Genomic DNA, 12,333 nt, shown 5'->3' with positions numbered 1-12,333 from the left:
CGGCCACAACGGCCGCCTCCTGCAACGAGTCGTCGTCGTCGTCGAAGCGCGGCCGCTTGTGATGGGCGTGGGGCGCGCCCGCCAGCTCGGCCAGGGGTGGCGGCGGCGGCGGGGGCGGGGGCGCCCCCAGCAGGTGCGGACCCAGCAGTCCCCCGCCTCCAGCCACCGCAGCCGCCGCTGCCACTGCGGCCGCCTTGACCGAGCTGAGCGGGTGGCAGGCGGGGTGCGCGCCGGGCTGGGGCAGCGCGCGCTTTCGGCTACCGCCGTTGAACATGGCCTTGACGTCCTCCCAGGCGAAGACTAGCTCGTCCTGGGGACTCTTGTCGGTGAGCTTGAGATGACGGCGCCAAGAGTTGAAGTTGGCTGCGTCCGGCTGCGTGTACTTGGCGTCGGGCGTACGGTGGGAGTGGAAGATGAACTTGTTAGGTGAGAAGTACATGTTGCAGTAGCTGCATTTGATGCACTTGGCGCGGGAGCTGTTGTAGCGCGCGGGGATGAAGCTACCGCGGCAGCCCCAGGCGCACTCGTGAGACACGTCGAAGGCGAAGTTGTCGGGCAGCTTGGGCGGCCTGTTTTCGCCCAGGAACGACTTGCACAAGCGCTCGGCCTCGCGCTTGGTGATCATGCCGCAGCGGCGCGATGAGATGGGCATGGCCCCGGCGCGCCGCAGGATCTCCAGCTGCACCGGCGTGCACTGCACGCACGTGATGCCCAGCGCCACACGACGGTTGTGGATCTCGTTGTAGCTGAAGTTCTTGAGGAGAGTGTTGGAGATCTGTGCCAGGCACAGGCGCTCCTGCCCGTCGATCACCAATGACACGATGGGAATGCCGTAGAGGATCACCTGGCCCACCTGGTTGGGTTTGAGGTTGGCGTGGCCCGGCCGCGGCTGGCTCAGCGCTTCGGGCTGGAAGGCGCTCGACGGCGATGCCAGCAGGATGTCGTTGGGCCCCGGCAGCGGGCTGGAAGCCATTTCCTCCGCCGCGGAATCCCGGGCCGAGCCCTCCGGGTCTGCCTTGGAGACTGGAACGGAAAGGAGAAAGCGTTGACTAGAGCTAAGACAGAGGGGTGGGTTGAATCGCTTAACTAAAGAATTATAAGAACTTCCTTGCTTTGGTTGAGACAAGGTTAGCGCTGGGCAAAGGAACCAAGTTTCAGACAGAGGAAGTCATTTCTCTCAATTTTCTTCAAGGTCACCCTTTGGAAATGCAGGGATTGGGAAGTACTTTTCTTCTGTTCTAAACATCCAAAGAAAGTTAACTGTTTAAAACAATGCAATCAATTCCTAAGAAACTCAAGACCTTGTCTGCGATTTCTAAAAGTTGTTAGAAAAAAATGGCGTGCCCGCCAGAAATTAGAAAGTAATGATGACAGTTGTAACTCTTGCAGATTCTAAAAGTTCTGGAAAACTGGGGGTTGGCCATTGAAACCCAAATTTAAAAAGAGAGACCATTTACATTTGCTTAAAAATAGATTGATTTTGGTTAAACAGTAAATCCAACCCTTTACGGAAGTGATTTTTGTGGTATTTGTGGTTTCCTTGGGGGAAATACGCTACTGGTTGAGACACGACTTATTAAAGCAAAACGAAATCCCTTCTCCCCACCTTTGCCATTAGGTATTTTGGTACTGTAATTAGATTTGTTTTGAAAGATGGGGAAATGTACAAAGCCATATACATGATTGCACCAAAATAGGGCGCCTCACTTTCAATCTTTCAAAAGCCACTTGCTGAACTCAGTGGTTCTGGTTCCATAGAGGTAGCTCAGAACGACGAACTTGTAGATTTGTAGGCATTTAAAAACAGTTTTCTGTCATTTCCGTGACAATGAGCAAGTAAGTACAGGCCAAGTTTGAGAAGCCCAGAAACAGTCTAAAGAAACTAACAATTCCTGGGGATCATTATTGGCGGGCTTTAAAAGGCCAAGTGGGTTTTGAGATGAACCTCTTTCTGTACGCTTCTTTTTCTGATCTATGTATTCATCTCTGTATCTTTAAGCGGGGAAAGATGACCCTGGGTTTAGAGGTTTCGTGGACGAGGTAATCTGTAGGAATGTCGGAAGCGAAGCCCAGCGTTGGGCCTGCGGTAAAATTTCTATCATCTTCGGTCATTGGGATACCGTAAGGAGGGAAATTTTCCAGTACGTTGAAAAATACACAAAAAGCAAGCGAAAGAAATCTTTGTGATAAATGCTGCTAAGTCAAAACCAACAGAGTTGTTCATTCCCTAGGAAGACAGACAGTGACCTTTCCATGGCTACATGTCATGTGGGGTGCCGTGGCTACCACTACCCTTTGCCCTGGAAAATCACCAGTGGCCACTAGCATCTCCGCTCTTGGCCAAGTACGCTGGAGTTTGCTATTACAGCGATTTCAGAGGATATACTGTCCTACCCTTTCACCCAAATTGCCACATCCTTGCCCTCTCTGAGCCCCTGAGACATCTATCCCGTCGGGTCCCTTTGCCCTGCTGCCCCCCCGGATCCTCAGCTCTCATTATGTTCTGCGGCCTCTAGGAAGGTTGAACAAACCTCGGCGCAATCAAACGAGAGGAGAGCCTGGCTTGTCACTTCGGATGGATCGGAGACAATATTTCCAGGGGACAGAGCGTTAAATGGCAGTTCAAGGCACAGTGATACCTGAGCCTGACATAACCAGCACTAATTTCTCCAAATGGTCCTTCAATGCTCATTTGCCCCCCAAACAGGATTCTTATGATCGTCATAAGACCCTGGGATTAACAGGAACTCTCGCTCAGGAGCAACGGCGCTCCCCCGGCCTGGCCCTGGCGGAGAGCTGACCTCACGTTCGAGACCCGAATTCTTAGCAGCCTTAAATTGGGTAAGGTGTCTCTTCCTGAGTGCCTTCCACTTTCACCCCAACCCCACCCAGAAACTCCTATCAGAACAGAGACACAAATAAGAGGGTTGAGGTTGGGGGAGGTTAAAAGCGAGTGAGGGGAGAAGAGACAGAAGTTAGTTGACCTGAGAAAGGAAGCTGGCGAACTTCCCTGTCCGGCTCGAGAGCCAGAGACCCCCAATTTGACTCCCCTTGTTCCCAAACCAATCGCCACCCTAGCCCGCCGCCGCCGCCGCTCAACCTAACCCGGAAAATCGCACCGCTGGGAATCTCAACTCGTGAGTCGCGTGCTGTGTGCCCAGGCAGGGCCGGCAGGTTCCGCAGTACCTGGTAACCCCTAGGTGTCTTTACGCGCGTGGCTGCCGGCCCATCTTCCGAGGGCGCTCGGAGGCGAAGCATCCAAGCGGGTCCTCGAATCCAGCGGGCGGGACTCCGAAGGGCTCCGCGTGAAGATCCTGGCGCTCGTGGGCGCTAATGGAGCTCGAACCCGGGTCCGGGGAGAAAGACAGCCTGAATTGTGGCGGGGCGTCCCCTGGACCGCAGAAAGTGTGGGCGCGCAGAAACCCGCGGCAGGCGAGCCCCAGGTGGAGCGCAGTCTGACAGCGCCTTTCTCTGTCTCTGAACTCCTGTCGGACCGAGGGGACGCCACCCAGCGGGCAAGGTGACGTCACCGTCTCCCTGACACTCCACATTAAAGGGCTGGCATGTTACAGGGAGGGAGGGGGAGAGCGAAAGCGAGAGAGAGCAACACCGAGATCCTTTCCCAGCAGGCAAGAAAGCTAACACCTAACCACCCCGCAATTGACAACAACCTCTTCGACCCAGAGCAAAAAACATCAGTAGTGCTGTAGCTGTGGACCAGATTTAGGGGTGGATAGTCGAACAGTCTGCGTGCATCCCGGGGACCTGGATCCTAGAGGCCCCGGATCCGAGAAGGACGTCTCTAAATTGACTGTATCCCTGCCGGTTGTTTGTCCCCTCCCCTTATGTCTCTGAGCCACCTCCTTCGTGAATGATCCCTCTGGTACAAGGTGCAAACCAGTAGCCTCACTGTGTCTCCGAAGGTATAGAAACCACAGTCAGCTGGAGAACAAATCAGCTTCAGCGCCTCGTTTGAAACACTGTGAAATGAGACAAAAAGGAGAAGTTTCTGCGTGGGGTTCCCAATCTAAAAACTAGGAAGGAAGCATGAAGAGTGTCCTTGCTTTCAAATATACATTTGCTTTTTAGGACAAGATACAGAAACTCGTTGTAGCAGTCTCTATTTTGGAAAGCGTACAGTTAAGTAAGGACCCCAGTGAATGCACACAGGCATCCGTCAACTTCATTCAGAATAGTTCTCCAACCCATTTTATAAGACCCAGGCAGGCCACCTCAGCACAAGGAAAAGGTGAGTCAGGAAAGCAGGGAGGTCCCCAAACCTGAGCCGCCACTGAGCCACTTGCCAATTCTCCCAGAAAAGTAAATTCCTCAGGGAACTATGTAGGAGCATGCACAAAATAAAATACAAATAAAGGCAACTGGGATGAGAAAGAACCATTCCCCACAGCTTCCCCCAAGTGAGGCATACCCTAAGATAGAGTGAAATGTCAGTGTATTGCCTCCTCATTGATCACCTGTCAGGAGTCAAAATGACTATCCTTAGTTCATCAGAAAGAGAAACAGCTATCTGTTGAGAGGACATTCTAAGAAGGATATCGGCAGGGGGTGAGATTGGGGGATCCTTTAAATTCTTCCTTTACTATCATAGCTGAATTTTTTTTATTGCCGCCTCATAAACACACAGGCTTAGAGTTGGGCGGGCACATTGTGGAAGTGACCAAATGACCTCCACTAGCTGGGAAGCCCAACCAGCCTCCATCACAACATTAATAACAAACTACCACTAAGTACAAGAGTGAAAACGTGCAATCCTAACACTTCATCAAAAGTCAAGAAAACCGAGAAGAGTGGATTAAACAGAAAAGTGGGAGGTATAGGATTTGTGGCTGTTTTAAATCAAAATGCCAAAAACACAGTTTCAGAGCCATGAATATTGTGACTTTTTTCGGGAAGGGGAGATAAGTTTCAAAGGGCAATGAAATAACTTTTTGCCCATTTCCTAGTTTCTAAAGGCCTTAGTGGCACAAATTAGACTCTGTCCTAAGGTGCTGAAGTCAATGGACTGCTCCTTCTCCAGTGCCTTCCAAGCCTCCCATCCTTAAAAAAAAAAAAAAAAAAAAAAAAAAAAGGAAAACTCACATTTTGTGTTTCCCCAGTCCATTAGCCAAAAGAGCATCATTGTCATTCACAAATCCCTTCCCTCCTAAGGCTGAAAGGCATTTCGCCCTTCCGAAGGTTCCAGATTTTCCTACCTTCCCTGCCTCCTCTCTGGGGTCTGGAACTTTCCAAAAGCAAGGTCCCGGCTTGCTTACTGTTCCTAGAGCCCAGGCTGCTAGAAAGAAAGTGTGAGCTGCTTAGAAAGGAAGACTGACAATGGGCCAGATTTTAGGACTTGAAAACAGAAAAATACCCGAAAAGTCCTATCAACTCATTAGCGCGCCCATTACGTCGCTCTTTGGTTGCTGCAGAGGAGGAAGCACCATGGGGTTTTCCCTTTTTAGGGAACTGTTCCCATCTTTGTCCCCTCTTCCCAACTCCTTTTCCCCTTACAGATCCCTATTTTGAAAAGAAAAAAAAAAAAGTATCTTCAAAATTATCTTTCCTTGAAAAGAGAAACAGGAAGAATCTTTATCTTCCCTCCCACCCCGGGTTACCCTGAGAAGTGAATCCCCTGCACTCGATGGTACCTGTAGCCACCTCCTTCCCTGACTGTTAAACACAAACATTTATACATTACTTTGGGGGCTTACTGCCATACAAACCTGGGACTTTATTTTAATGCAAAAACGTTTCACTGGGAAGAGAAATGTGTGGTGTTAGGTTAAGTTCCTTTGTACAAATAATTCTAAGGTAGCTCAGAATTTTACTTCCCTCAATGAGTCTGGGGTGCCTGGTTGGGCTGTCAGACCAATTATATTTTTGGAAGGTGCACCCGGGGGGGAGAACAGTTGTTCAAAGCCAGACTCTCTATTCCAGAGAATCTGCAGCTGGACTGCAAAATTACATCTTGTTAATATGTTTTGAGCAACTTTTTGCCACCCACTCTCTCTCTGACTCTGCTTTTCTTCTCAGTTTGAAAAAGTCTCCTGGTGGTTCACCCATTTTCCTCTCGTGGACCAGGGGCGCCTGATTCTTGTCAGTCCCTGTCCTTGCCCCTGAGACCCTGGCAGGCTCAGGGAGGAGCCAGCAGTGGTGGGAGGCGGCAGGTCGGGCCGAGTTAATCAATGCTTTCCTATTCGAGCTGACATGCATTTTACACGTCGGGACTCTCCTCAGCCGGCTAATTGATTCAAATTGTTTTATTGGTTAAACTGGTGTCACCCGTTTGCATGATGTATCACCGCACGGAGGAGAGCATTTCCACTCTCATCTCCGTTCCGGGCGGCTGCGGTTCACCCAGGCCAGGGACAGGTAAAGGAGCCCAGACACCGGACCCAAAGGAAAACCGCAAACCGAGCTGGCCCCCGCGGAACTGGAGAGGCGACGCCTCGATGCAGGCTCACGGGGCTGTACGGCAGGCTGGATGGAGGTTTCCGGCTCCTGCTTTTAATAACTGGGTGAAGCGAACCCAAACCTGGCCGGGGAGTCCTCCACTTTGGACGCAGTCTGTTTCCGAGCTGCGCGGAGGACCCTGCGGGTTTGAGCCCGAGGCCAAAGCAGAGGCAGGATCTGTTCGCGGTGCTGACGCGAACGCACCGCTCAGAGGCATAGCCGACCCTAATGCATTCAAGGCCCTCCCGGAAGAAGGCTCCCATCCTTGTAACCGTCAGAGCCCTAGATTCGTCTCTAGGCTCGAACATGGCTTTGTAGCCTTAAGAGGCAGGCAGAGTGGGGGCACAGAAACATACTGCCTACTTCTGCCACACCTGCCCCATTTCCATGGACGGTTTTTGCATGGGCCCACAAGGAAGATAAAGGCCTTAATATAAATTCATTACAATTACAAACACCAGGTATTTTCTCTTCTCCCACTCTGAGTCTTGGTATTGGAGAACCCATGACAGTTGCAGAGAAAAGAAATACTCTCTATCCCTCTCATTCATTCCCCTTTACCCCATTCTCAGCTCTTAGGCAGAAACATTATTTTTTATGTGTCCCTGACTTTGATATTTCTGCATCAGGCAGGGCAAGAATGTTAGCTCCAAGTCTGCTAAAGGAGACTCACATGATCCAGAAGGAAACTGGAAGGCTGGCAGAACTGGATGGGACACAAGCGTTCGGGTGTATCAGAAAGTACAGGAAATTCAGTCAGATGAAATGCTATAAATGCCTCCTTGATCACTTAGGAGCTGTGGATTTTTGCCTTTATAACCTAACCTCCCTAAACCCCAGTTTCTTCATCTGCAAAATGAGGAGATTGATATGTAGCTCACAGGGGTGTTTGAGAGTTAAATAAGATAATGTATGTAAAGTGTTTGGCACACAATAGTCCTTTAATATCTGGTAGCACCTTCCTCAGAGAATGGGTACAAGAGCTAGGCCTGCACTGTTACAACATAACATTAGGAATGTTCAATAGTCCCAGAATAAAAGACATCAAAGGTAGTTTAGCTTAGTGGTGAGCAGAGAGGGAACCAAGTTCCCTGGAGGAATCTTAGTCCCTTTCCTTAGAGCTTCGTTATCCTGCCCGTGGCTGGTCTAGTGTTTATTTTGTATACAGGTAGCCAGAACCCCAGCAAGTGTTTGCTTATCCCGTTTTAAATATGTTTAATAGAAATTAGCGATGACAATGACCATAATGATAAGACTTACTGATAGTCCCTAGTTTTCACTTTCTATCCAAAGGAGCTTCCTGAAGCCTGGCAAGCCCAGCTCAGACTCCCTGGTTTTTCCTCCATTGCTCTAGCTGGAGTTACATGAAACAAACCAAGGATGAGAAGCAAGTCAAAGACTCGTCCATGATGGAAGTCACGGAAGAAATGAGAAAAGCCTCTGCGCATTCTGAGGCTGTCTCTTTTTCTTTGACTCTTCTCCAAAATATTGTCTATAAACAAGGAAGGGCCTTTTTTCCTCGGGTAGAGACGCCTGGGAGGATAAAATGGGAGCACAGACACGTGTATCTAAGCCAGAATTGGGGAAAGGAAGGGACAATGAACATATGTGCACCTGTATCCCTGCCTTGGTGATCCCTTGAGATCCTCATGCACCAATGGCTATGGAAATCTTATCTTTCAAACAAACAACTGTCAGAAATGGACTGTGGGGGAAGGAATCAAGACTTAAATCCCCTTAATCAAAGGAAATCATTCTCACAAGAAAATTTGCCCTTGGGTATGTGGCAGGGAAGGCTCTTACCCCACCAGTTCCCAGAGGCCAGGGACGAATGGAAGCATTTGCTATGGAACTTTCTTTTTTATAACAAAGAATTCACCTTTCTTTACGAATCCTCACAAACGTGTAAACACAGCAAGGTATACACATGGGCACGTAGTTTACATGAAGTAATAAAATCCAGAATGGAACATATCCTTGGTGTGCTTGGTGGTTATTTAGCAAATAGTACTTGACCAAGATAAAATTCAAAGTCACGCAAAATACCTGAGGACACACATATGCCCATGAATACATGCTCCTTGAACACACCTGTGAATGTGCATGGAAGAGGGACTCTGGCACAAGGAATAGCCCACTAGGCTCTCTCCCTTCCCTCTCTTCTTTCTCTCTTTCTGTGCATGCATACACATATGTACCCGCCCCTTCCACTTCCCTCCTCCTCATATTGGGAAGGAGGGGGTCCTTTGAAATGGAGGTGGTCCCAGCTGGAAAACCCCAGAGCTCATTTAGATCACATCACTTCAGGCTTTTGTCTCTGCTCCTGAATAACCTAGGTCGCTACAACAAAAGGATAGGCATCTACATGGAGTTTTCACTGGCAAAGATGTATCTCAAAGATGCTGCTATAATAATGAATAACGAGGCAAGATGCTTGCTTTTTTTGATTGCCACTCCTAAAGAAGGGAGAGGACAAAAAGGGAGAAAAAGAGGGGGAGAAAGTGGAGCAAGAAATACAGGTTGTGGGAGAGAAAACCAAGGCAAGTATTTGGGTGAATTTACGCAAAAGACTCTTTAATTGGAGGAAGACCAGCTATCACCAAGAATAAGAAATGTGGTTTGGGGTTTTTTTTTTTTGTTTGTTTGTTTGTTTGTTTGTTTGTTTTTTATAAACGAGCTCTTTTGTTTCAAGAAACCAATTTAAGAAGTAACTGAGGCTGCAGAAGCAGAAAGGGTGTGGAGCAGGACCTTTCAAAGCTTGGGGAGGGGAGGCAGAGAAGTGGGAATAGGGGGAGGGGGTATGCATTGTCTGTTGACATGTCACAAGAGAGAAAATGACATAGATATACATTTAACATCTTCCCAGCTGACACGGGTGGAAGGAACATTGGATTTTATTTCCTGGGGAAATGAGGGCATTTTTTCCTGTTCTCCTCCCTCCCAACCCTCCCTATTAGAAAATTTGCTACTTTGCCAGTGAGCTTGAGCCCATTAGCTAATACACTATTAAACTATCATGTGCTCTCTGGCTACCCAGTGAACATCATGCTTTCAGCTTTCCTCCTGCCTGCAGTCAGTTAACTCAGTGGTAGCAAAAGGTGAAATTAGATATTAGGAAAATAAATCCCAGGAAAGAGGGGGGCAGAAATCTGAGTCATTGATTTTTTTTTTCCCTGAAACATAGCAACCAGTGAACATGGAGAAGAATTTTCTTTTTGTGTATTTAAAAGTTTTTTTTTTTTTTTTTGTAAACAAAAAAGGCTTTCCTCTGTGGGATTAGGGGTTCAAAGTGAAAACAGCTAACCAGACCAAAGGCAATACCAATCCCAAACTTTTTCAAGATGCATTATGATATCATCGACAAACTCTTAATGTTGGCAAATAATTAAATTTTCCATCTTTTAGAACTGTGTAACCTTGGGTGTCTTAGAAACAAATTGTACAAACAAACCGCGGAGATGAGCACTGAGGGTTTCAGAGGAGATATAATGAACCAACTTTAATTACTAACTTGAAATTAAAAATGTAATATACAGATTTAAATTTATTTTCACCTAAATTGTGTATAAAATTATATGGCTTTTGCAGGCTAAGAAATGCTTTGTAACCAGCCATGCTACTAAAAAGTCTGAAGTAGTTTCCAAAACCGAGTTCCCAGACTCACACAGTAATAATGATACATTTATCATTACTGATGACCACCTACTGGGTAATTATTGCTTTGTTACTACTATTACAATCAAGAGATTTCTTTATTTACTGTTAACATTCACTTAAAACTGAATGTTAATGACTGTTTTGAATTCACCAAAGAGAGTTTTCTGTTATATTTCAGAAGTACTTACGTTCTGGTTCAGAAATGGAAAACCATATTATAACAGAGTGGAAGACTGGGTGAACACTTGGCTCTCACCCTCTCTTGAGAATGAAAATGGCATTCTGAGGAATTCTGGAGCAAAATTTTCCAGCTCAGAGTTGCAAAAGGTTAACATAATGCAACCACTTGACTTGTGCTAATTATGTAAGTATTTTATTACAGGAGATTCATTCATTATTGATTCTTGTTTGCAGTAACTTCCTGCTTGGGGGAGTTATATTTTATATGAGAAGTAAACAACCCATGGTTCCAGAGCTCCCCACCCCCCACCCCCTAGATCTGATTTCCTCCCACCCCTTTGTTTAGTTTCACAATTCTGCTAGGTTGTTATGTCCCTATTGAGGCAAGGAGACAATTCCCTAAAACCCTCCCATTCTCTCTTCATTTTCCTTTCCTATCCAGAGTTTCCCAGTTGTTAAAAAGGTAGGAGCTCAGGGTTTGGAGAGTGTTGGGTTGGGGATGAGGTAGTGAGAAAATAAAACAGGTTTCAGTGTTTTCTTTCATATAACATAAACATAAACATATGTAGGTTATATATAACATGTAAGCCTCAGCTCCCAGCCCAGAAAAGTCAGGATGACCTTTGGGATATCCAGAGGTCAGTAGGATTATTAAGGAAGTAGGTGTACTGGAAATTGTTAGCCAATGGAAAGGCTCAGAAAGAGGCTCCTGCCTGCCCCTAAGTCAAAACCCAACCTCACAGCCAGTGGTGGTTCCTAGTCTCCAATATCTTTTTCCCAGGGCCTATGCCAAATTGCACTAGGAGAAGACATGCTTTGCTTGTGGGGTGGCCTCAGGGAGCCCTTGTGAAGAATTATGCTGGCTGCTAGGCTGAGGGGCCTTCAGTAGTTTCACTCTAAAAACATGCACTGGCCATTTGAGGCTGCCTGCCTGGTGAGAAGCCAGTGTTTCCTAGAAGGGTCAAAAGGCCCTGACTGGCATAGGCCTCCAACCTAGGAGCAAGGGTTTCCTTTCGGGCTTTCTTTCATGTTCTGAGACCCCTGCCTAAGAGTCTCAGTTCAGATGGGATGGACACAAGGTACCAGAGGTCCATATGCTTGAGACTCTTAGAAGAAGTCAGTAATTGGAGATGGTGGAGGGGCAGTAGAAGAGCATGGAGGAGTGTGTGAGTGTGTGTGTGTGTGTGTGTGTGCGCGCGCATGTGAGTAAATACCCTGTTCCTCCAGGTTCTGGTGTGAGCAGATGGGAAAGAATAGCTTGAAGCTGGAGTCCCAAAACTTTGGATCAGCTTGAAAAGAAAGACATGGTATGGTCTGGGATCAACGGGGTGATTTGGGGAGGTGCGTGCAAATTAGTTGGGATTGGGCAAGACCTGCCAAAGGCCTGGGTGGAACTGACAGAGGTCAAAGCCCAGGTTCATCCCTGGGTCTCTCCTACTTAGGCTAGAATTTTTGCACTTGGGCGTGGGCCCGGGACTGACAAGATGGGAGAATTTGAGGGGAGGGGTGGGTGGTGGGTGGGGCGGGGATGACGGATGACCAGAGGATGACTAGAGGTTCAGAGGGCTTTGGGAAGATAAGTCCTGGGTGCAGGAGAAGGGATGGGGAGAGTGCTGAAACCGGGTCCCGAATGGGTGCTCCGGGCTTGGTCAGCACCACCTCCGCTCCCCTGGGTGCCTCCCCTCCCTGCTTTTACCCAGGCCTGGGTGGAACCGCTCTGCGTGATCTACGGAGGAATGCCGTTCCCAGCAAGGCTTCCTTAATGGTCCTTTAACAAACTCTTCGATCTCTCTTTGGCTGCCCTGGCTCTCTCTCGCCTGCCTCCTCCCTCTTCGCCTCTCCACTGCCTCCATCAGTTATTTATGACCAGCGTTAATTATTCATGAGAAGAGAAAACTCCAGCTTTGGGAACTTTTGTAGGAGCGTTTAGGGGTTTTCTCCTTTTCCTGACTCTATTCGGTCGGATCCTGCCGCGAAGTGGTGAAAGGGAAGTCCAGTGGTTGGGCCGAGGACAGAGCGGAAGAGGGGAGAACTGGGGGGAGT

At 48.0% G+C, this 12,333-nt stretch overlaps 1 protein-coding gene across 1 annotated transcript in view; it reads right to left on the bottom strand.

Moving 5' to 3' along the window:
- Positions 1 to 3,459, bottom strand: part of SKOR2 (SKI family transcriptional corepressor 2) — a 44,344-nt gene extending 40,885 nt beyond the window's left edge. The window contains exons 1-2 of the mRNA XM_040478488.1: positions 3,187 to 3,459; positions 24 to 1,023 (exon numbers count right to left, since the gene is read on the bottom strand). Of these exons, the coding sequence (XP_040334422.1) occupies positions 24 to 973 (950 nt within the window). The 5' untranslated portion in view covers positions 974 to 1,023; positions 3,187 to 3,459. The remainder of the gene's footprint in view (positions 1 to 23; positions 1,024 to 3,186) is intronic.
- Between the last annotated feature and the right edge of the window lie 8,874 nt (positions 3,460 to 12,333).

This window comes from Herpailurus yagouaroundi, unplaced genomic scaffold (assembly GCF_014898765.1).
Source record: "Herpailurus yagouaroundi ecotype Mexico unplaced genomic scaffold, PumYag 142, whole genome shotgun sequence".
Classification (NCBI taxonomy): domain Eukaryota; kingdom Metazoa; phylum Chordata; class Mammalia; order Carnivora; family Felidae; genus Herpailurus; species Herpailurus yagouaroundi.
Note: the sequence above shows the minus strand (reverse complement) of the source record. Positions and strands in the feature narration are given on the sequence as shown.